This window comes from Chiloscyllium punctatum, chromosome 1, assembly GCF_047496795.1.
Source record: "Chiloscyllium punctatum isolate Juve2018m chromosome 1, sChiPun1.3, whole genome shotgun sequence".
Taxonomy (NCBI): Eukaryota; Metazoa; Chordata; class Chondrichthyes; order Orectolobiformes; family Hemiscylliidae; genus Chiloscyllium; species Chiloscyllium punctatum.
In genome coordinates, this window is record NC_092739.1 from 112,898,032 (window position 1) to 112,924,037 (window position 26,006).

A 26,006-nucleotide genomic window follows, 5' to 3' on the forward strand; every position below is an offset into this window, starting at 1 on the left:
GTCACAGGTTGACAGCGTACTGAAGAAGGCATTTGATATGCTTGCTTTTATTGGACAGAGCATTGAGTATAGGAGTTGGGAGGTCATGTTGCAACTGTACAGGACATTGGTTAGGCCGTTTTGGAACATTGTGTGCAATTCTGGTCTCCTTCCTATTGGAAGGATGTTGTGATACTTGAAAGGGTTCAGAAAAGATTTACCAGGATGTTGTCAGAATTGGAGCGTTTGAGCTATAGGGAGAGGCTGAATGGGCTAGGCCTGTTTTCCCTGGAGCGCAGAGCTGAGCAGTGACTTTAAGAGGTTTATCAAATCTTGAAGGTCATGGATAGGGTCTTTTCCCTGGGGTGGGGGAGTCCAGAGCTAGAGAGCACAGGTTTAGGGTGAGAGGGGAAAGATTTAAAAAGGACCAAAGGGGCAGCTTTTTCACGCAGAGGGTGGTGCATGTTTGGAATGAGCTGCCAGAGGAAATGGTATATTTACAACATTTAAAAAGGCGTCTGGATGGGTGTATGAACAGGAAGAGTTTACAGGGATATGGATCAAGTGCTGACAAATGGGACTAGTTTAAGTTAGGATATCTGGTCAGCATGGATGAGTTGGACCAAAGAGTCTGTTTCCGTGCTATACATCTCTGACTCTATATCCCTCATGCTTCAGATAGAAGTAATACTGCTGATATTTTGGGAAATATCATTGATTGTTTTGACCAGGCAGGTCTCACGTATTTACCTAGATTATAATAAAAACGGTGGCTGGCAGGTTTGAGTTCAGACTACCCTCAAAACCCACTGTTGCCTTTATAACAATATGACTTCTGGCTCATGAACGATACCACGGAAGATGCTATACCAAACACACATTGCATATCATGCTGATTGTTCCCCATTATAAAATTGATACACTATGTTTCCTCAGCAGGGCTACAATTTCAGATTAAGAAAAGCAAATTGTAACTGAGCAAGTGTGGAGTGCACACATCAACATGTAGCAAGCAGTATTCTATAATTTCTGAAAGCTCAACAGCAAGGAGCAGGTGAAGCATCGATTTTAAAATTGCTCAAAAGTCAGCTGACAACACCTTTTTTATAATTATCTAGTGTCAGAAGTAAGATTTATAAATCAATAAGGACAATAAGCAAATATTATGAGCATCTGATTATATCATAATATTGTGTCTTAAAGTTTCTGATGTTCTCCATCAGAGTTCAGTTTTTGAGCCTTTCCAAAGCCTTCGCTCATGAAGAAACTAAAACAATAATAGGCACAGCTTAAGCATCCATCAATGTCTGAAATCACAGGATTCAAAAACAATTAATATTAATGTTGGCCAGAATTTTAGCACACCATTTGTTTGTTCATTGAGAAAGATGAGCTGAAGAAACTCGTAGGATTTGATCTTTATTTCTCTCTGTGGAAAAAGTGTCAAAACAGCATGAATCATAGGCTTTGGAACTTAGCTGAGGTAACATGCAAAAGAATTGGAACCTGTTAAAAATCCATACTGTCTGCTTTATCAGGAATGGGGTGACCTGTTTCAACTGATAGGAATTCTGCTTTCCACAAAGATGTATACCTGACTCCAAGTGTTTGCCCAGCCTTTGGAATAATCTGCATAATATTTCCAGGTTCCCAGGGATTAAGGGTAGCAAGTGGCTAAAGCAAGCCTTGGTGACCATCCACAGCCAAAGCTTGCTGCTAACCTCAACATAAGTTCACAAACAGAAAAAAAACTTGTGTGCATGAATCCAAGCAAGAAAGAACCAAGGCTAATCAAACAGTACCTTACATTTTAGTTTTATTATGGTTATAATGGGCAGATATTATACTGGTTGACATATTTCCCTTAATATTGCTGCAAGGGCACAATCACCAACAGATGTACGCATGAATAAAATAGGAGCACACGTAGACCATTTTGCTCCTCTGATGCTCTGTCTATTAATAAGATCATAGTTCATCTATTGTATTTTCAATTCTACATTCCTGTCTACCCACAATTTCCCCTAACCAGCTAGAATCTATGTGGCTCTATCTTAAATATGCATTGACCTCTTTGGAAACAAAGTTCTTGGTACCCAAGAACTCTGTGGGAAGCTAGAGAAGTGATTGGTGGGCCCCTTACTGAGATATTTGTATCATCAATAGTCACAGGTGAGGTGCCAGAAGACTGGAGGTTGGCTAACGTGGTGCCACTATTTAAGAAAGATGGTAAGGAAAAGTCAGGGAACTATAAACCAATGAGCCCGACGTCAGTGGTGGGCAAGTTGTTGGAGGGAATCCTGAGGGACAGGAATTACATGTATTGGGAAAGGCAAGGACTGATTAGGGATAGTCAACACGGCTTTGTGTGTGGGAAATTATGTGACACAAACTTGATTGAGTTTTTTGAAGAAGTAACAAAGAGGATTGATGGGGGCAGAGTGGTGGACGTGATCAATATGGACTTCAGTAAGGCATTCGACAAGGTTCCCCATCGGTGACTGGTTAGCAAGGTTAGAGTACATGGAATACAGGGCAAACTAGCCATTTGGATATAGAACTGGCTTGAAAGTAGGAGACAGAGGGTGGTGGTGGAGGGCTGCTTTTCAGACTGGAGGCCTGTGACCATTGGAGTGCCACAGGGATCAGTGCTGGGGCCACTACTTTTTGTCATTTATATAAATGATTTGGATGCGAACATAGGAGGTATAGTTAGTAAGTTTGTAGATGACACCAAAATTGGAGGTGTAGTGGACAGCAAAGAAGGTTACCTCTGAGCACAATGGATCTTGACCAGATGGGCCAATGGGCCGAAAAGTGGCAGATGGAGTTTAATTTAGATAAATATAAGGTTTGGAAAGGCAAATCACGGCAGGACTGATATACTTAATGGTAAAGTCCTGGGAAGTGTTGCTGAACAAAGAGATCTTGGAGTGCAGGTTTATAGCTCCTTAAAAGCAGAGTTGCAGGTAGATAGGATAGTGAAGAAGCCATTTGATATGCTTTCCTTTATTGGTCAGAGCATTGAGTATAGGAGTTGGGAGGTCATGTTGCGGCTGTACAGGACATTGGTTAGGTCACTTTTGGAATATTGTATGCAATTCTGGTCTCCTTGCTACGTAAAGATGTTGTGAAATTTGAGGCGTTCAGAAAAGATTTACGAACGTGTTGCCAGGGTTGGAGGATTTGAGCTATCAGGAGAGGCTGATCAGGTTGGGGCTGTTTTCCCTGGAGTGTCAGAGGTTTATAAAATTATGAGGGGCATGGATAGGGTAAATAGACAAAGTTTTTCCCTGGGGTGAGGGAGCCCAGAACTAGAGGACATAGGTTTAGAGTGAGAGCAGAACGATTTAAAAGGAATCAAGAGGGGCAACCTTTTCATGCAGAGGGTGGTGCGTGTATAGAATGAGCTGCCAGAGGAAGTGGTGGAGGCTGGTACAATTGCAACATTTAAAAGGCATCTGGATGGGTATATGAATCGGAAGGATTTATGGTCCAAGTGCTGGCAAATGGGACTATATTAGGTCAGATGATTAGATTAGATTCCCTACAGTATGGAAACAGGCCCTTCGGCCCAAAAAGTCCACACCAACCCTCTGAAGAGTGTCCCACCCACACCCTGTATTTACCTCTGACTAATGCACCTAACACATGGCCAATTCACCTAACTTACATATCTTTAGACTGTGGGAAGAAACCAGAGCTCCTGGAGGAAACTCACACAGACACAGAGAGAATGTGCAAACTCCACACAGACAGTTGCCCGAGGCAGGAATCGAACTTGGGTCCCTGGTATTGTGAAGGAGCTTTTACCTAGCAGTGCTAACCACTGAGCCACAGTGCTGCCCCGAGATCAGCATGGATGAGTTGGACTGAAGGGTCGGTTTTCGTGCTGTACATCTCGAACTCCATGACTCTACCTGCTAGATGTTTGCCCACTCACTGCATCTGTCTATATCTGTCTACAATGTTCTTATGCCTTCTTCACAAAATACATTTCTAACTATTTTGGTATTGTCTGCAAGTTTTAGCTCCCAGTACCTTCACCCACCTCATCAAAGTCATTGATGTAAATTTGAAAAAGGTGAGGTGCCAGCAAAGAACATATGGAACTCTACTCATCACGTCCTGCCAATCAGACAAAGATTCATTTATGCATATTTTGTTTTCTACCAGCCAGCCAATCCCCTATCCACATCAGTATATGACTCCCTACACCATAAGCTTTTAATTTCTGCAATAAGTTATGTTGTGGCACGTTATTAAATACCTCTGGAAATCCAAGGTTAGCACATTGACAGGTTCCCCTTTCTGCACACCATGTGTTACTACTTCAAAGGATGCCAACAAATTGGAAAAATAAGGTTTGTCTTTGATAAACCCATGCTGACTCTCCCAGGTTACTTTAAGTGTGCAGCTGTAATTCCCCATGACAGAGGTCAAGCTAATTGGCTTGTAGCTTCTTGTCTTCTGTTCCCCCCCACCTTACTGAATGGTGTAACTCTGCCAATTCCAGTGTCAGGAGGCAATGCATCTACTGGAAGTACATTTGCCATCCAAATTTATCGTAGTCAAGCAGAGGAGCTGATAGAACTATTGTCTAGTTCCTCCTTTTAAAACAATTTAGACAACTCCAACCAGAGTATTTATGAACGAATTTACCCAGGCATCCCACAATACCGAATCAAATCAGCATGAACACAAGCTAGTACTGATGCAAAACAACCCCAACTTTATTAGGAAACAATGCTATCTCTAATCTTGTTCAGCCGTTTAAGTTTACGATACTTCCCAAGTCTCTGGGACACCCACACCAATCAACCACACCGCCCCGTGGCCCAACATTTCAACTCCCCCTCCCACTCTGCCAAGGACATGGAGGTCCTGGACCTCCTTCACCGCTGCTCCCTCACCACCAGACGCCTGGAGGAAGAACGCCTCATCTTCCGCCTCGGAACACTTCAACCCCAGGGCATCAATGTGGACTTCAACAGTTTCCTCATTTCCCCTTCCCCCACCTCACCCTAGTTCCAAACTTCCAGCTCAGCACTGTCCCCATGACTTGTCCTACCTGCCTACCTTCTTTTCCACCTATCCACTCCACCCTCCTCCGCCCCCGACCTATCACCTTCATCCCCTCCCCCACTCACCTATTGTACTCTATGCTACTTTCTCCCCACCCCCACCCCTTCTCATTTATCTCTCCACTCTTCAGGCACTCTGCCTTTATTCCTGATGAAGGGCTTTTGCCTGAAGCGTCGATTTTACTGCTCCTCGGGTGCTGCCTTAACTGCTGTGTTTTTCCAGCACCACTAATTCAGAATACTTCCCAAGTCTCTTGTAGATTTGCACAGTTGTGCTCTCTCTGTCTCTGTAGGACTGCAAAGCCTCACATTCCCTCATGCTCCCTCTCTACACACAGTCAGTGGGTCTCTGCCTTAGTCATGCTGGTTTCCTCAGGAGGCCCAAGAGGATCCAAGAGAGAAGTCTGCAGGTGAACCCTGTTTTTACAGCTTTTTGGATAGTTTTCTGGGTCTTTCTATAGTTCTGACCAATCAGGGAGATTCCCCTATTTGTTTGAAACATATCAGTCATTTAAATGGCATGTTTGTGTAGCAAGACCCAGTGCCTTTCTGTCTGTACTCACCTTTGGTGGATAAGTTATTGGAGATATGTCTGCCCAGGATAATACTTGCTTTTTACATAACGCTAATATCATTAGCACCTGACTGTTGAGTTTGCACTGTGTCTGGTGTGAGAGCTTTTGTGATATCAGATTTTCACTTAGTCAATGTACACAGCATCCCTTTCTGTTTGGCCAAGTTAGCAATCTCTCTGTTTTAACAATGACTAGGCTGCTACATAATGCATTCACAAGGTAAGTCACTACGTTTTAAGAGAATTCTAGTTTGGCAAATATAAGGGGGTAATAGTTCTGGAAGGGCTGTGTCATTATTCAACTTAGAGGGTATAAATTAATGTATAAATAAAATGAATTTAGATGTATTGCTTTAAACAGAGTATTTTTATAACTTTTGCACAGACATTTGATTAATGAAAAGGTAAGATTCAAATTAGTTTGTTCTTCTTAAGTCGACATATGAACAGAAATAGCTCTTCAATCTCTTGAGCTTCTTTCACTATTCAATTACTGAATGCCAAAACTTTATTTACTTACATTTTGCTCCCCAAGGCCTTCATACACTTAGCTAACAAATATCTAATAGCCTTTTACATGCCCATTGGTACTTCATGGTTGTGAATAAAAATTCACACTCTGAGCAAATGTGACGCGCGCTTATTTGATTATTGTAGGTCAGCGGTTTGTTTTTATGAAGAAGCTATTTGTTCAAATGATTTTCAAGTCCATCCAAAGTGGCAGACAGGAACAGGAAATTCCATTACTCGTTATGAGAGTCAGTGCCATTTCCTTTCCACTGCTATACAAATGGCAGATAGAGCAAGTATCTTTCTTAATAAGTGTCCAATTAATACTGTAGCCAGCAGTAATCGATTGGCTTTGGCAGAAACCTCTTTGTGGCTGAATAAATAGAAACATTTTAACAGCATCCATCAGATTTACCTGTTTTAAAAAGTGAAACAAAAGCAAACAGTTCTCAAGAAGAATTACTGGTTCTCAACTGTTAACTCTGTTTTCTCTCCACAGATGCTACCAGACCTGCTGAGTCTCTCCAGCAATTTCTGTTTTTGTTTCAGATTCCTCTGCTTAAATATGGTGGAGAAATTTAGAGACATTTTTGTCATTTTAGTGCAAAAGCATGAGCTATTATTCAGATCATTCGTCTGGTTACTTTGTAAAGTGAAAAGTGCATGGTCTTCTCATACTCCACTAAGTATTTTCAAATCCTTCCCCTATTAGCGCCATCACATGAGCAGTTATAGTCATAGTCATGGAGATGTACAGCATGGAAATAGACCCTCCATTCCAACCTGTTCAAGCTGACCAGGTATCCTAGCCTAATCTAGTCTCATTTGTCAGCACCCGGCCCAGATCCCGCTAAACCCTTCCTATTCATATACCCATCCAGATGCTTTTTAAATGCTGCAATTGTACCAGCCTCCACCACTTCCTCTAGCAGTTCATTCCATACACACACCACCCTCTGTGTGAAAAAGTTGCCCCTTAGGTCCCTTTTATATCTTTCCCCTCTCACCCTAAACCTATGCCCTCTAGTTCTGGACTCCCCAACCCCAGGGAAAAGACTTTGTCTATTTATCCTATCCATGCCCCTCATAATTTTGTAAACCTCTATAAGGTTATCTCTCAGCCTCTGGGAAAACAGCCCCAGCCTATTCAGCCTCTCCCTATAGCTCAAACCCTCTAACCCTGGCAAAAACAACCTGTATGAAACAAAACTGCCAACTGCATAAGTTTGAAACTGCTTCATACACACGATTAATCAAAATATGACTCCGTAATCAAGCCAGCTCTCAAAATGACATAAAACAATTACTTGAACAGAAAAGCAAAACAATTAATTATTTTGACAAATGATGTGGTTATATTACAGTAAAATTGCATTCAAATGTAACTTTGCCATTATGATGGTCTAACTGCGGTGTGTATGAGGGAACCAAATGATTGTATGTATCTACCTGTGGTAGATAGAAAACACTTTTTTTTCCAAACCACTTAAAATTCTAACTGCACCAATTCTGAGCTCATCGCTTACAAACATCTTTCCACTTAATTTCTTATTGATGTCCCTTTCTCCACTAATCCTCACAATTTCCCTATTTCTGCAGCAGTGAAACTTCCAATTTATCATGAGCACCAGGTTATAAAATCAATAATTTCAGGTGGTACATGCTTGAGAAAAACCAATAATCCATAATGTATTGAAAATCTTATTTTTGTGAATATCTGTGCTGGATGGAAAACCTTATTACTTGTTTTTAACTTTTCCCCTTCTACAATTAGGGGAAGCTTTGTGATATTATCATAGACTGTTAATCCAGAGGCTGAATATTATAATCTGGGGACCTGGATATAAAATGCTGCCATGGCATAAATTGGAATTTGAATTTAATTTTTAAAAAATCTGGAATTAAGAGTCTTATGATGACTGTGAATAGATTGTCAGATAAAGACCCATTTGGTTCACTCATGTTCTTTTGGGAAGGAAACTGCAATCATGACCCGGTCTAGCCTACATGTGACTCCAGACCTACAGCAATGTGGTTTACTCTTAACTGCCCTCTGGGAAATTAGGGATGGGCAATAAATGCTGCCTAACCAGTGACACCCTCATCCTGTGAATGGATTTTGTTCTTTAAAATCTGATCTTCATGTGTACAGTAGGTCTAGCAGCGGCTGTGGAGAGAAAGCAGAGTTAACATTTGACATCCAAAGACTCTTCTTCAGGCTGTTAATTCTGCTTTCTCTCCACAGATGCTGTCAGACCTGCTGAGTTTCTCCAGATATTTGTTTTTTGTTTCAAATTTCTAGCAGCCAAATGAAATAGTTCAATAAAGGCCAGTGACCCATCACCAAATCACCCTTTATTTAGATGTGCCTTGTACATTGACACCACAGTTCTCTCATTCCTTGTCTAAGTTTATAGTGAGAGATGCCTGTAAATGAGTCAAAATATTGTACAGTGTGATAGCTGAACTTAAAATGGGGAAATGGCATTCCTTGATTAAATAAACCCTTGCTTCACCTGAAGACACCATGTGCTTTCCAAATCCTGTGTATATTCAGGAAGGTCAGCCGTAAGTAAGATTTAACAGAGTATTGAGTCAGAGTATTAAGTACAGGAGTTGGGAGGTCATGTTGCAGCTGTACAGGACATTGGTTAGGCCACTGTTGGAATATTGCATGCAATTCTGGTCTCCTTCCTATTGGAAAGACGTTGTGAAACTTGAAAGGGGTCAGAAAAGATTTACAAGGATATTGCCAGGGTTGGAAGACTTGAGCTATAGGGAGGGGCTGAACAGGCTGGGGCTATTTTCCCTGGAGCGTCGGAGGCTGAGGGGTAACTTTATAGAGGTTTACAAAATTATGAGGGACATGGATAGGATAAATAGACAAAATCTTTTCCCTGAGGTTGGGGAGTCCAGAACGAGAGAGCATAGGTTTAGGGTGAGAGGGGAAAGATACAAAAGAGACCTAAGGGGCAACTTTTTCACGCAGAGGGTGGTACATGTATGGAATGAGCTGCCAGAGGAAGTGGTGGAGGCTGGTACAATTGCAACATTTAAGAGGCATTTGGATGGGTATATGAATAGGAAGGGTTTGGAGGGATTTGGGCCGGGTGCTGGCAGATGGGACTAGATTGGGTTGGGATATCTGGTCGGCATGGACGGGTTGGACCAAAGAGTCTGTTTCCATGCTGTACATATCTATGACTCTATTTAACAATAATATGTTTTGTATATCTCAGATTCTGAAGTATAAATTTATTTCACTGCATATAAAGTTGTGTACAGTGTTATAAAAACTAATATCTTCAAAAGTGTGAGAAGGCTGATATTAAAGGATAAAAAAGACCATTGAAACATTACAGCATGACAGAAGTGTTAGCATGGGAGCAAAGAGGTTTATTGAAATGACAAGGCCACAGTTATTCCTGCAGTTAGAATGGAGATCTGAGTCACCCAGTCTGCATTTAGCTGCACCAATGTAAAAGACACCACATTATGAGCTGCAAATGTAATAGACTAGGTAGAAAGAAGTCCAAGTGAAATGCTCTGTATTTGGGGTCTTGGACAGTGAGGAGAGAGGGGGCTAACACATATGTGTGACACCACCTTCTGTGATTTTACATGGGTAGGTGCCATGTAACACTTCTTCCTAGGCCCAGTGGAGTGTTCACAAATGAAGAATATCACAAGTTCGAAGAGCAACATCTCATTTCCCATTTAGACACTTTATAGCTTTGAGGTCTCAACAGTGAATTCACTAACTTCAGAAACTAATCATTTTACATCTGCCCTCTATTTTTCTCATTTATTCTCCCCCACTACTACCATCCCCCACAGCCATTTCATGTTTGTATCTTAATTAGTTTGTACTTAGTAGAAAGGACAAATTCTCTCCCTTTCACACCATAACTTACATCCTTTTTTACTTTTCTCTGCACTTTTAACAATCCCTTGGTCTTTTGCATTAATCCTCTTGGTCCTCCTCTGCCCCTATCAAATGTTTAGAAAATAATTTATTTTCTAGCATCTTTGCATTCTGAAGAAGAGTCATACCAGACTTGAAAGATGAACTGTTTCTCTCTCCACAGATGCTGCCAGACTGGCTGGGTTTCTCCAGCATTCTGTGTGTTTGTTTCTGCAGTATTTTGCTTGATAAAATTATCCTGTTGGGTTAGACAGCCTGTTTCTGGGCTCGAACCTCTAACCTTTATGTAAGAATTTGCTAATGACTCCTAAACATGAGAATGAATTGTTTGTGAATATTTTCTAAGTTCTGAGAAATATTCTTTATTTCAACACCTTGTTCATGATTTTTTTTCTGATTACAAAGACTCACCATCCCAAAATACCTGTGATACTAAGGTGAACCTGTGTGGAATATAACTCGTGGCACCAGTTTGTGCTGCTAAGAGAACATTCACGTGATTCCATCTGGTTTAATATAAAAGGACAGTAACATTGTTGCACTTTTTGTTTTTTCTCAAGTTCAACTTTCACTCCCAGATTCAATGAGCATAAGCGGTGGTTTCACACAGAAATATCTCGCATCTCAGCTGCATTTTCATTGGGGATCAGAGAACATTCCAGGATCTGAGCACACAGTGGATGGTACCCAGTATGCTGCTGAGGTAATACTGTCGGCCTTTGTTGATTTTACTCTGCAAAAATTGGTGATTATTTTGTTGATTCATCATAGTTTCAGTAATTATTTTTCATTTGGATTCATTTTAAAGAAAAACGTCTTAAAATTTAATGTATTCTTTTTGTTATGGGCTTTACCACAACTGGATAAATGAAATAAAACCATTGCAGCATGATGTTGTCATAGAATCCACAAAATGTGGAATCAGGCAGTTTGGCTCATCGACTCCACACCGACTGTCCAAAGAGCATCCCATCCAGACCCACCCCACTACCCTAAACAATGGTTAATCCATCTATCCTGTACATCCCTGGACACTATATGGGCTGTTTAGCCTGGCTAATCCATCCAACCTGTACATCTTCAGACTGTATTGGAGGAAACTGCAGCACCCAGAGGAAACCCATGCAGACTTAGGGAGAACATTTCCTGAGGCTGGAATCTAACTTGCGTTCCTGATGCTGTGAGGCAGTAGTGCTGACAGCATGATGTGGGTGGCACGGTAACTCAATGGTTAGCACTGCTGCCTCATAGCACCAGGGACCCGGGTTTGATTCCCTTCTTGGGCAACTATCTGTGTGGAGTTTGCACATTCTCCCCGTGTCTGCGTGGGTTTCCTCCCACAATCCAAAGATGTGCAGGTCAGGTAAATTGGCCATGCTAAATTGCCCATAGTTTTAAGTGCATTAGTCAGGGGTAAATATAGGGTTGGGGAATGGGTCTGTTGGCTTTTTGGGCCAAAAGGTCTGTTTCCATATTGTATGGAATCTAATCTAACCACTGAGCCACAGTGCCAACTGCATCTTCCAAAGATGATGGTCTTTGAAAGATGTTATTTCTGTGCCAAGTGCCCTTTGCCAGTTGTAAGATGCACCATGGTTGCTACCATGGCCAATGGTCACTGAAGATTGATAGTTAATATTGGAATAATTCCTCATTGATCATTTTAATAGGTGCTCAAAGTTACAGTCTGGAATATGACAATTAATTACATTCAACCTTGCTTTAGCTAAAGACATCCTACTGCACAGGGCACATTAACCTGAAGCCCAACATCATACAGCATGTGCAGGGAATCTGTAGGGCAAGTCTGAATTCCATGTTCTTGTTCTGTGATGTGATTTGCTGAAAGAACTCAAGGTGTCACAAACAAGAAGAATATAGGTATTGTTTCCCCCTTGATTGTCAAAATGGCTAACCTCAATATGAAGTAAGCAACAGGTTCTAACCGGGAGGAATGGTTTGTGTGCATTTTTTGTTAAAACTTTATTTTTTGCATGTGCAAACTGCAATTTAAGAAATTGATCTATAACTGAATTCAACATTCAGAGAAGTATTGCTTACTATTTTATGCTGAATGTCATTTAGTTTTTTTGAAATTTAGGAACTTTTTAAAAAGCACTATTTGAAATTTATTTGTCTTGCACGCATTTAAGACAGTTCACAAGAATACCAGGTGTACATTTTTTATATTGCATGAGAAGAGTGTGCAAATGAGCTGGCAGGCTGACTCTGGCAGAGTATTGCCATAGAGAATGGTCTGTATTTAATTCTGTAACAAGAGTGAATCTAAACAGAAGAAATGACAATGGTATGAGAAGCAAGTTGGCTATCGATTGGGGAGTGTTACTAAAAGGGATGACCATGAAAAGGCAACGGCAAACATTCAAAGAGCGTGAGAAAGCTACAAAACGTGTTCATTCATCCCTGGTGCAAAGCCTGTAAGGTAGCCAAACCATGGTTTACAAGAGATATTAGAAAGTATTAGACCTAAGGAAGAGGAATCCACATTGGCCAGAAAAAAAACAGACCTGAGAAGTGGGAGCAGTTTAGAATTTGAGAGAGCAGGATAAAGGAGGGATTGAGAGAGGGAAAATAGAGTATGAGAGTAAGGCTGTGGGGAGCAAAACAAAACTGCCTGTGAAAGTTTTCTTGTGAGAAGAAAAAGATTGGTGAAGACAAAAGTAGGCCCTTTATGGTCAAACAGGGGAATTTCTAATAGGGAACAAAGAAATGGCTGACCAACTAAATAGATTTGGTTCTGTGTTCACAAAGGAGGACACATATAATATACCAGAAATATTGGAGAACACAGGGTTTAGTGAGCGAGGTGTTAAAGGAAATCAGGATTAGTAGGTAAATGGTGAAGGGAAATTTAGATTGAAGCCTGAATTCCCAGGCCCTGATAATCTACATCTCAGAGTATTTAAGGAAGTGATCTTAAAAATAGTGAATGTTGTGGTCATCTTTTAAGATTCTATAAACTCTGGAAAATTTCCTTTCGCTTGGAGGTTAGCTAATACAACCCCACTTTTTAAAGAGTGAGGTAGAGAGAAAACTGGGAATTATAGGTCAGTGGGTCTGAAATTTATAGTGGGGAAAAATGCTAGTGTCTATTATTAAAGATTTAATAACAGAGCATTTTCGGGGGGAGGAAGTGGCAGGATCAGACTGAGTTGGCATGAATTTGTGAAAGAGAAATAATGCTTGACAACTTTATTGGAACCCTTTGTGGATGTAACTAGAAGGGTTGATAAAGGGAAATCTCTGGATATGGTTTATTGGACTTCCAAAAGACTTTTGACAAAGTCCCACATTAACAGACTAATATATAAAATATAAAGCACACATGCTTGGGGTTGGTATATTGAGATTGATAAAAAAAACTGGTTGGCAGACAGGAAACAAAGTGTAGGAATAGACAGGTCTTTTTCAAGTGACAGGTAGTGACTAGTAGAGTACTGTGGGAATGTAGGCAAGGACCCCAGCTAATCACAATATATATTAATGATTTAGATGAGAAAAATGTAATATCTCAAGTTGTAGATGATACAAAGCTGGGTGGGAGGGTGAGCTGTGAGGATAAGGCAGGAATGCTTTAAGGTGATTTGGATAAGCTTAGCAAGTGGGTAAATAGATGCAGTGTAATGTGGATAAATGTGAAGTTATCCACTTCAGTGGAGGAAGGCAGGTTATTATCTGAGAGAGAGAAATGTGCCCATGTACCCTGAAGGTAAGCACACAGGTGCAGCAGGCAGTAAAGAAAGCAAATGGGATGTTGACCTTCATAGAAAGAAGACTCAAGTACAGGAGCGGAGATGGCTTGCTGCAATTATACAGGGTCTTGGTGAGACCCCCCCCAGAATATTGTGTTCAGGTTTGACCTCCTTTATCTGAGGAAGGATATTCTTGCTTTGGAGGCATGCAGTGGAGATGTATGAGTTTGTACTGGCTAGGCTTCTTCCACTAAAGTTCAGAAGAATAGGTGGTGGCGCCTAGAAATCTATAAAATTCCAGAAGACTATGCAGGGTGGGTGCTGAAAGGATGCTCACAATGGTGGTGGGTATTTCAGAAGCAGGGGTCACTATCTAAGGATACAGTATAAACCATTTAGGACTAAGATCAAGCAATATTTCTTCACCCAGAGTGAGCCTGTAGAATTCACGACAACAGACAGCAGTCAAGATGAAATATTGTATGATTTTAAGAAGGAGTTGGATATAGCACTTGGAGCAAAAGGGATCAAAAGATAAGGGGGAAATGCAGGAACATAATTCCATAATAATGGCAGAGCAGGTTCAAAGGGCCTATTCCTGCTATTTTCTGTTTCTATGAATCAGTTACAGAATGTCTGAATGACAGTTAACTGCCAAGCGTTGTTTAAATTTAAACCAGTGTGTTGACCCTGTTGGGCTAAAGAATTACCCTGAAGAAGAACCAAGCAGCATGGGTGCCACCATTTTTAGATTTCCAGGTATTTTGGCCTTCATTGCAAGAAAGTTTGAGTTCCGAAATGGAGACCTTTCAGTCCAGTTATACAGGCCCTTGCTGAGACAACACCTGGAGTATTGCATGCTGTTTTGCATACCCAAGAAAGGATATACTTGCCATAAAGGGAGTGCAGCAGATGTTCACTAGACTGATACCAGGGATGGCACAATTGTCCTATGAGGAGAGATTGATTTACTTGCATTGCTGTTCATTAGAGTTTAGAGGAATGAGAGGGGATCTGCTTGAAACATATAAAGTTGTAACAAACTGGGTAGACAAAATACAGTGAAGATATTTTCTCTGTTTGAGGGGGGAGCTAGAACCAGGAACTACAGTCTCAGGATATATATTCTCCACGTACTCCCCTGTGTTATTTTTTTCTACCACAAAAGACTATGGAGGCCAAGTCACATGAATATATTCAAAAAGAGCCAGTTTTTGATTTCTAAAGGCACCTTAGAGAATTGGCAGAAAGTGGGAATATGCCATTGAATTAGACAGCCAGTCATTGGGTGGCACGGTGGCTCAGTGGTTAGCACTACCACCTTACAGCACCAAGGACCTGGGTTCAATTCCAGCCTTGGGTGACTGTCTGTGTGGAGTTTGCACATTCTCTCTGTGTCTGCATGAGTCCCTTCTGGGTGGTCTGGTTCCCTCCCACAATCCAAAGATGTGCATGTTAGGTGAATTGGACGAGCTAAATTGCCTATAGTATTCAGGGATGTGTAGGTTAGCTGCATTGGTCATTTAGGGTGTGGTTGGGATACTCTTTGGAGGGTCATGTGTGGACTTGTTGGGCCTAATGGCCTGTTTCCACACTGTAGAGATTCTACGATGATAATCCTATTGAATGCTGGAGCAGGCTCGATAGGTCAAACAGCCTACCCCTGCTCCTAGTTTAAGTTTCTGTGAAATGTCCTGGATCAAACTCTCACTGTAAAGTAAAGACAATACATGCCAGTAGCTAGAATCATTACAGTGGGGCTGAATTGCCTACTGCTATTCCTAGTTCTTATGTACTTCTTATTGTTGCAGATGCACATTGTTCACTTTGCTGCCAAGTATGAAAGTTTGGTCAATGCATCACAGAAAGCAGATGGTCTCGCTGTTCTGGCAGTATTTCTTCAGGTAAAGTGCTATCAAGATGAGGTTTGTTAATTTTCTTTGGGAGATCACTTTTTAACAAGAAATATCCCTTTCAATTCAGTTTATTTGTACATAGCAGTTTCTTTGCACATATTTTGTCTTTTTCCTGCAATGTTTGAAAGCTATGATTGTCTGTTAATGCTGACACAATTCCTCCTACTTTTGTTGTGCAATTCCACCTTCAGTGAGCCCTTGTTCATCTTACATCATCACAATTCAATCTGAAATACCACCTAAGTTTTTAACTACTTTGATTCTGCTCATGCCTATATAACGTATCCTCAACTTTGCTTCCTCAATTGTCAAGGTTTTCAAACCTTTCCTCCATCCTCAAACAATGTAGCTCCCACACACTGAGGCTTTGGAACCCTGTTCCTCTAAAAGTTGTGGAGCAGAGTCCGAGTATTGGGTGGATCCGTTCTTGGTATGCAAGTGGGAAATAGATAATTGTGGCATGTGGCATTGAGTTGCCATCAACTTAGCCATGGTTAGCTATTAAATGGCAATGCAGACTAAATGGTCTATTCTTGGTTCTAATTCATAAGTTCATACATAACAGAAAATCAGGAGCAGCAGCCAGCCTCAAAAGCAGGTGTCAACAATAATAACTTCCATTAAAAATATTTTTCAAATTTAATATCCCAAGGCATTTCATCAGAGGCATCATAAAAAATGGGCCAAATGCTGACAAATGGAATGAGATCAGTTGAGGATATCTGGTCAGCATAGACGAGTTGGACCCAAGGGTCTGTTTCCGTGACTCTAAGTCACGTTAACTCTTCACATACAACCTACTCTTAATGTGTATTTTATTGTCCTTACTAGAAGTTTCAATTAATTTTTCATAATGTTTTTTCTCATTTGGGACCATTTTGCATTAGGAATAATTTTTTAAAAATATGAAATCAAATGTAAAACTTACAAAATATGCATTTTTAGGTGAAGAAATTGTTCCAGGTCTTGCTGCTCCATCTCACAAATGGATATTTTCTGTACTGTCGGTAGTTGATGTCTATTTAACTGCAGCAAAAATAACATTCGCAGTGTTCTGTCTGACAGGGTCTGATGATTGTGGTTAGATAGTGAGCTGACAGATTGGGGAGGTCGGGGACAATACCTTGTTTAGTCTGATGAAAACAATCCTGCCCTCCTAGCCTTCAGCAGTGCTATGGAGATAGTTTACATGTTGATGCAAATTTTCCTGCTTCCATTTAGGCTGCTAACATTCCCACGACCCAGAAAAATCAGCCACCTACACTTAAAAATGGGCTGATGATCAAAATGGACTGGCAATCAAAATGAAGGTGAATGGCCTTTTGGTAATAATTAGCCAAGCTAGTCCCCAGAATTAGGTTCAGTATGCACTCTGTGTAGAACTTCACACTGGAAAAGAGCTGGCTCAAGGTGAGTATACCTTAGCTTTTTTTTGTTATGTAACCTCTGACATTTTCCTAACCTAATGTGTTTATCTTGCAGGTTGGAACACAACATAATAAAAACTATGATCACATATTTGATAAACTTCAAGATATTGCTGAAGGTAATCGGTCAGTGCAAAATACAATTGGCCTCCCATATGTGCAATCAAAAGTATTTGTCTTTTTATATTTGAGGAACAAAATTCGAATTATTGTTTTATTGCTGTCAAATTAACTCATCACATTGAGCTGACGTTGAGTCCAAGTCATTCTAAGGTCACCAAGACAAATGACTTTCTTGAGCTTCTTGTCACTGCCAGGTATCTGAAGATAAGAGACTAATTCCAATTCAGTCAACTATTTCCCTTGGCCAGACATGGTCCTACCAGCAGCTTGTCACATCCCTACACTGAGTCCATGTCTTATCTGATTGGCACCAATTTTCCAACTCATTGTGTACATTCAAAATGCAAAGTATTGCAGATGTTTGAATTGTAGAAACACTCTGCAGGTTACACAACATCAACAGGGTGAATTTTCAAGTTTGATATTTCAGGTTTGGAGACTTCCTCTGAACTGGAAGATATTTTGGATGAACAGCATTGTAAAAATGATGAGCACAAGTGGAAGGAGATTCTTCTGGCACCTAACCACCCTTAACCTAGCTGCTTGTTAATTGTTGCTTTTAGTCTTTGTTCCCATATTTACTTACATTTTTTCCACATGTATCTCTGTTGCCTCTATCTTTAGGGCCGTTGCCAAGGTTTTTGTTGCTGACACTGATCCTATCAGTTAATTATGGTGTTAGTTTGCAATATCTTATCAGAAGCATACGATAGAGTTGTGGGAGACCACTTTAGAACTGACGTTCTCTAATGTTAGTAAAGGAAGGGAACACAGCCAATTTGGATTTTAAAAGTCCATCCAGACTGGAAGTACAAATACTGTTGTTAGACTGAAAGTGTACCAAATGATTTTCAGTTGTTCATTGTAATGCTTTGGGCCTTAGATGTTGTACTGGGTTTTTCTTCTGATTTGAAAGGTTAGATTGAAACACCAATTATCTGATGTCCCCATTTTCCTCCTTTTTGAAAACATCAATTTTGTTGATGGGTCATAAACATCAGATTTTTCCACTCTTTTCATGGTTTCATGTACTAACTCAGGTGAGCTGGTTTATCTGTTGTGTAAATGATCACTCGGCGTCTGTTGCTGTGACAACAGCACTTTTTACCTGTTGTTGTATGGAGTGATGGATAGTGATCAGTAGAGGCTTTCCCATTGTTTTCCATCACATACCTGACCAGGAATCTTCCTTTGTGCATATTACCTGCCTTTAGCATTTACCTGCTTGGCCAAATCACTTTGGCCGTCAAGTCCTGGAGTGGAACTTGCATGTGGAACTTGTGGCTCAGAGGCAAGGATGTCATCCCCTGTGCTAAAGGACCATCTTATGAGCTATATTGAAAACTATATCGACTTTTTTCTTCCAAAGGGAAGAATAGTGGCTACTATTATGATTTTATGATATTATGATACAGATGGTCGTGCTCACAGCCCAGATCATCATGGAAGCCAACCTTCCATCCATTGACTCCATTTATATGGCACACTGCTGCAGAAAGGCAGCCAACAAAGACCCATCACACCCTGGTAATGCTCTCCTCCAACCTCTTCCATCAGGCAAAAGATACAGAAATTGAACACATGCACCAGCAGATTCAGGAACCATTTCTCCCTGGTTGTTATTAGACTGTTGAATGAATTCTCTAGCCCCAAATAATGCTGGTCTTGCTGATGTTGATCTTGCCAAGTGCAAACCCTGTGCGATGTAATCTGCATGCCTCTGTCCAAGAGTTTTTTTCACCCTATGATTTATATGTCCTTGCTTATTGTACAGCGCATAAACCAAGGTACATGTGGCAATAAATCAAATCCAATTTTAAAAAACATATACAGCCGGTCCTTGATGATCAACTGCAGCCAGCTTCCTGAAATCTCTCTGCAATCCACAAACACCAGTAATGTTGGAGTTCTGAAGCTTGCTTCAACTGTACAGAAGTCTGGTGGGACCTCACCAAGAGTACTAGATGAAGTTTGAGTCTCCTCAATCTCAGGAATGATCTTATTTCCTCAGAGGGAAAGCACCAATAGTTAACAAGACTTCATTCTGGGTTGATAGAACTGTCCTGTGAAGAGAATTTTCACAAAAGGAGCCTTTATTCTGGAGAATTTTAACAAATTAGTGGTAATCTCATTGACATTTACAAAAGTCTTTCAAGGAATAGACAGGGTAAATGCTTCATCTCAAACCAGGGTGTACAATTTTAAAAAGGAAATGTCATTTGGGTCCAAGCTGAGGAGAAATAATTTTCCTCTGAGGGTATGGAGGTGAATTCTATAAGTGATGAGACATTGGGTATAAATGGGCTGCAGTCAAGGCCCCTGGGTAAGGATAGTGCAGTTGCCAGAGGGTTAGGATTAGGGTTCTGTTGAAGTGAACTCAGGTGACGACATTTGATGCACAGCCTACAGAAGAATACTGACCAATGTGCACAGTGAAACACTGGGTGCGTTGGGAAGCACTAACTTCAGAGTATGGACTGTACCGTTTCCAGTCAAGACGTGGCGAATAACTCTGTTTACATACTTTTGGATTCAAGCATGATGCAGCGTCTGGCTGATGTGACATCCCCAATTCCAGCAACTGCAACTCAATATCTAAATGTTGCATTGGAATAGCTGGCTGCTGCTGTCTTGACTCTGGATTACAGTGTTATAAAGGCCCTCACAGACTGCCCCAACAATTTATCAGTCAGTCCCCGAACAGGTCACTTAGGTCCTCCCAAAGAAGAATGGCTTCATAGAGCATGCCCCTGCTGTCCCTTCTCAGGATGACAGTGCTCATTCTCCCACCCCTTCCATTCCAATGCCCCCATATTTATATTGCCCTTCAGCTAGCCAGTCCCAAATGCTGTCACCCCTGATAAGATGGTACAGGCTACAAACAGGCCTTCCAAGTTCATAGCTACATGAAATCCTCCTCCAGTGCCATCTGCAGTCTGCCCTGTGAAAGTCAGCAACATTTCACCAGCCTTACTACAGCAATTGTGGTAACACTGCATAGCAGGAAGGCAGCTCACCACCACCTTCTCAGTGGCAAATAGGATCAGGAAACAAAATACTGGCCAGCCAGCAATCCACACCCCACAAGTGAATTTAAGAAAGAGACCAGGACAGGCAGAAAACAAGAACTAAGGAAATGCACAAGGTTGATTACTGACCTCCAAGTGCAATATTGCATGTTATCATTTATACACACAGTTTGGAACACTTGTTTTCCTGATGGTTTTATTTTTGTAATTTTGGCCAACTGGATGGTGACATAATGTGAGCGAGGGTGAGGCACTACTCCTGAATTTGGAATTGGAACTGTAATTCCTCACATCATACTTTCTTTTGCTCTTTCACAGGATTGGCCAATACAGGCCATACCCACAATTATTGCCTGTCCGTAATTGCAATTGACCATTTTAGAGTTCAGAGTCGTGTGTTTGACTCTGAACCTGGAGTCAACCGTCAGTCAGTCCAATTAAGGACGGCGATTAAAATTGCCATTTTAATGTGGGGAAAGCTCTTAACAGAAATAGAGTTGGTCTCCTGTGTTCGCTTTTTGAGCCATGGGCTGTGTAAACAAATGAATCCCATAAGGTGAGACTTACTGGAGAAGATAGCAGACCACAACGAGTGAGACTCCTTCTGGAGAGTAAAGAAGTTGACAACCAATCAGACTTCTGATGTTGTGTGGTCATTTTGGAGGTTGAAGAGAAGATCTGAGGAAGATTGCTGCAAGATGAAGGAGTCTTGGAAGGTGCCTGGAAGGTGAGCACATACATAATTGTAGTTGCAGAGGAGTTGAGGATTAGAATTCATTCCTGTGCGAGGATCTCATTATCTGGTGCAGAGCCTTGATGTGCACATCAAAATAATTTCCCAAGCATGTGGGGGAGTCCAGCATTGATGGTCCAATGTTCCGTGACCTTCATAAGTCCATGTATTCACAACTCTTACATAGAGAGTTGTGAATGCATGGAATGCGTTGCCAGCGATGGTGGTGGAAGCAGAATCATTAGGGGCATTGAAGTGACTGCTGGACATGCACATGGATAGCAGTGAATTGAGGGGTGCATAGGTTAAGTTATTTTATTTTACATTAGGATTAATCCTCGGCACAACCTCGTGAGCCAAAAGGCCTGTTCTGTGCTGTACGTTTGTATGTTCTCTGTCTGTCTTCATTTGAATGTGCTGTCCAGCTCTTTTCAAAGTGTATTGCCCAGTGAGATGCAAGATGGCATGTAGTTATTTGCAAGATGCCACCAATGTCTGCATTTGATGCTTGGAACACATGAGAAATAAAGAAGGTGTGAGCTATAATGAGCTGGAAGGCTATAAACCGTGGATGGCGAGAAGGTCTTAGAATCATAGAATCTCTACAGTGTGAAAACAGTCCACACCGACCCTCAGAGTATCCCAACCAGACCCATTCCCATACCCTATTATTCTACATTTCCCCTGACTAATGCACCTAGCCTGTACATCCCTGAAAACTATGGGCAATTTAGCACGACCAATCCACCTAACCTGAATATCTTTGGATTGTGGGAGGAAACCAGAGCACCCAGAGGAAACCCACACAGACATGGAGAATGTGCAAACTTCACACACACAGTCACCCTGGGCTGGAATCGAACCCAGGTCCCTGAGCCACTGTGCCGCTGATTGTGGTGTGAGATCTTTGGTGATGAGGGCACAGATGGCTGCTGTCATCCAGCTGGGCAGTTACCAGGTGGAACTTTGTTGTGGTGATATGGGGGTATGGGCTGCCAGCTGGAGAAACCTGTAAGATCCCATGTTGGCTGTCTTTGAGATGGTTCCCATCCTGTATCCCTATTAGGTCAGTGACAGGCTTTTCTCCATGGATCAAGGACCCCACAGAAGGAGGTCCTGCCCTCTGAGAGCCACTGGCTAATCAAAGGCTGGCTGCACTCCTGTACTCAGCAGTGCTTCCAGAAGCTGTGGTTTCTGCCAGTATTAGTTCCATCTGAGAGCTTTGATTGTATAGGGTTCGAAGCACAGCCAAGTTATTGGTTAGGAGGGTGTTGTGGAGTGGTGGGTTACAGGGAAGGAAGTTGACAGCAAGGGGAGGACTGAGGAATATTAAAAGTACTCTGACAGCCATTTTCCTCATACACACCTGCCATTGTAAATCCACCGAGTTTATGGCTCCATTCAGCATCCAAGCACTAAGGACTCATTGTCTCTGCCAACTTGCATAGTACTGAGCTCTCATATTCCCAAGGTCTGTAATGCTACCCTCTATTGTCTTAACAGTTCCTGCCTCTATCAATTTCTTTCAAGTTGAGAGTTTCAGATGCGCGCAACCCTCTGGGTGATAAAACATTTCCTCAAATCCCCTCTAAACCTCCTGCTCCTTAGCTTTTAAACTGTGCCCCCTGGGTATTGACCGTCTACAAAAGCGATTAGTTTCTCCCTATCTACCGAGTCTATGCCCCTCAGAACTTTTGTACACTGCAGTCTGATCCCCCTTTTAGGCTTCTCTGCTCTATGTAAAACCACCACAATCTATCTAGTCTCTAGCCCATAACTGCAATTCCATAAAATTGTATTTCCATTAATTACAACATAAAGTTACAATGGGAATTTAAGGCAAGTAATTATTTTTCAGCTATTGATGCTAATTCCCCTGGAAGTTTTGCTGATCTTTCACCAACATTAATCCAGGGATCTGTAGAAAGCCCCATGGAAATTCAAAGCAATCATTTCAGCAAGACCTGTACATTTCTGCACCTCAGTGCATTGACCTGTTTCAGTGCACTGACTGCTTCTTCCCACAGATGAAGTCATTTATATGAATTTGGCAAGATTACCTTGGTGCTGATATGATTAAGTGACAAATCATTTTCTGAGGCCCTAAATAAGCAGGAGGATAAAACGATGTGTAGGTTACAAGACTGTGTACTCCAAAAACAGAATTTCTCCCTCAAACTTTGGCCAACCAACAGACTTGGAAACCCTATCCATGAAAGACAGTTTCCCAATCAGTTGAAGAAGTTAGGAGTTACTGTCAGGCCTTACTGTCAGTAATAGGCCAAACTAGTTCAAAATGGACAGAACGTCTGACCGAGGGAAAAGGTTGGAGAAGGGAACTAAACTTGCTGTGGTTTGTTTTGTTCACATGCCAATACATTGACAGTTTTCGAGTCAAACGTCTATTCTTTTGCTAGTGTTCCTCATGCACCACTGCCTGTGTGTCTCACCTGTTTGATGTTAAGTGTATTGTAGTTCAGAATGCTGATGGTAAACGCCAGCATTGCTGCTCTGATAACATGACAGATAACACATTAACCTGCACGTAAAGAACTTTGAGATAAGGGCATTGAGTTTCCATAAAGATCATTTTTTTCTCTCTCTGGTTCAGATGCTTGCTGTTTATTTTGTCAATTCCTTAGTGAGTAGACTTAAGGATTCCAGCTCAGCCTCCAGCTAAGTATGACTCTAGTTAAAGTTTACAAGTGTGCTGTTGCATGCTGTCCATCACGACATCATTCTAAACATGTTGTGTTTGTACAGGTACACCTAGTTTGATGTTATCACCATTTGCACCCTGCCCCTCCCCAATTGTCTGTAAATCATCAGCCATCATCTTCAGTATCTCAAAATTTCCCCAGTTCTCTATAGAATGTTTTCCATAGCCACTGACTATATCTCTCCAGTTCTCTACAGTAGGTTTTCCATAACCACTGACTCCAACTGTCCCCTTGGCAACTCTGAGACTAAATCAGTCTGCTTCCTGTCATGTTAATGATTTAATATTCAAATGTTTGTCAAGGATTAATTAATTCTGTGAGTTAGTTTATTTACAACAGTAAAACTAATTACAAGGCTAACAAAATCGATTGATTTGCGTGTGCAGCTTTCAGACTCTAAGGAGAATGACAGGAAAATTCACAAGATTGTATAAGCACAAGGTCTAGAGTCCTTAACAGGAGAGCTTTCTTAAAGGCAAAGTGCACACACCTAACATTTAGTGGTAGGTTTGACTGAGATGATCATCTGGCCAAATACCCACACCATTATTGAGACTACCCACTTGTACCTTTGTAACGTTGCTCAACTTTGCCCTCATCTCAACTCATTTGCTCATCACCTCGAAAGATAAAAATTCCAACAGACATTCAGCCCTCAGTAAATTTGACATTATCCAAATTCTGCCACACACGTCCTAACTTGTAGCAAGTTCAATTCACTTATATGCCTGTTGCTCTGCACTGGACTTTGGTTAAGAAATGCTTCAATTTTAAAAGTCTCAAACTCATCGTCAATTTCTTCCATGCTACCTTTCCTGTCTCTAATCTCCTCTCATTGTGACCTGTTGACCCAGTTGTTAGCCATAGTTCAGCTGGCAAGGCTCTGAGATCTGGAATCCTCTGTACAGACCTGTCTGCTTGTCACCCCAATTTCTTTAAGATGCTCCTTAATACTGTTTCCAACTAGGCTTTTGCTCATTTGTCCTAATCTCTCATCATGTGTGTTGGTGTCATAAAAGTGAACAATGGAGATACATGGGTGTTTTTCTGGTTGGTGATCAGAGGCTTGTGGTGTTCCTCGGATCAGTGTTGGGATACCATTTAATTAGATAATGTGGAGTTGTGGACCAAGTGTAGTGTGTGAAAGTTTGCATGTGACACCAAGATGAGTGGTAGAGCTAAGTGTGCAGAGGACACAAAGTCTGCAGAGAGATATAGATAGATTAAATGAGTGTGCAAGGGTCTGGCAGATGGGGCACAATGTTGGTAAATGTAAGGTCGTCTATTTTGGACAGAATAACAGCAAATGAACCATTATTTAAATAATGAAAAAAATGCAGCATGTTGCTGTACAGAGGGACCTGGGTGTCTTTGAGCATGAATCACAGAAGGTTGGTCTGTCAGTGCCACAGGTAATCAAGAAGGAAAATGGAATATTGTCCTCCATTGCTAAAGGGATGGAGCTTAAAAATAAGGAGGTTATGCTACAGCTGTACAGGGTGCTGGTGAGGCCACACCTTTCATAGTGTGGACAGTTTTGACTTTTTTACTTGAAAAAGAAAGTACTGGCACAGGAGTGGGTATAGAGGAGGTTCACTAGGTGGATTCCAGAATTGAGAGAGTTGGCTTATGAGGAGAGACAGAGTAGACTGTGACTATACTCAGTGGAATTTAGAAGAATGAGAGGGGATCCTTATAGAAACATATAAAATTATGAGGGGAATAGATAAGATAGAAGCAGGGAAGTTGTTTCCACTGGTGAGTGAAACAAGAACTAGGAGGCAGAGCCTCAAAATAAGGGGGTGCAGATATAGAAGAGGAACTTCCTCTCCCAAAGGGAGGCATTCTGAACCTGTGGAACTCCCCACCCAATGAAGTAGTTGAGGTGACCTAAGTGAATGTTTTTAAGACAAAGATAGACTTTTTGAACAGTAAAGGAATTAAGGGTTATGGTGAGCGGGCGAGTAACCACTCATCTTGATGTCATCTGCAAACTTTGACACACTACACTTGGTCCACAACTCCACATTATCTAATCAAATGGAGTCCCAACACCGATCTGAGGAACATCACTAACCCCTAATTGCCAACCAGAAAAACACCAATTTAACCCCACTCTTTGCTTTTATGGCACCAGTACACATGATGAGAGATCAGGACAAATGAGTCCATGAAACGATCAGCCATGATCTTATTAAATGGCAGAGCAGGCTCGATGGGCCAGATGGCCTACTCCTGCTCCTAACTCTTATGTCCTATAACACTCCTGCAAA

At 41.4% G+C, this 26,006-nt stretch overlaps 1 protein-coding gene across 2 annotated transcripts in view; it reads left to right on the top strand.

Annotated features, from left to right (window-relative positions):
* The window catches only part of ca9 (carbonic anhydrase IX), a 104,030-nt gene that overhangs the window by 31,984 nt on the left and 46,040 nt on the right, over positions 1-26,006 (top strand). The window contains exons 4-6 of one of the 2 annotated variants that reach the window (XM_072572269.1): positions 10,633-10,775; positions 15,597-15,689; positions 17,184-17,247. In XM_072572269.1, the coding sequence (XP_072428370.1) occupies positions 10,633-10,775; positions 15,597-15,689; positions 17,184-17,247 (300 nt within the window). The remainder of the gene's footprint in view (positions 1-10,632; positions 10,776-15,596; positions 15,690-17,183; positions 17,248-26,006) is intronic. The other variant, XM_072572276.1, reaches the window with a different exon arrangement.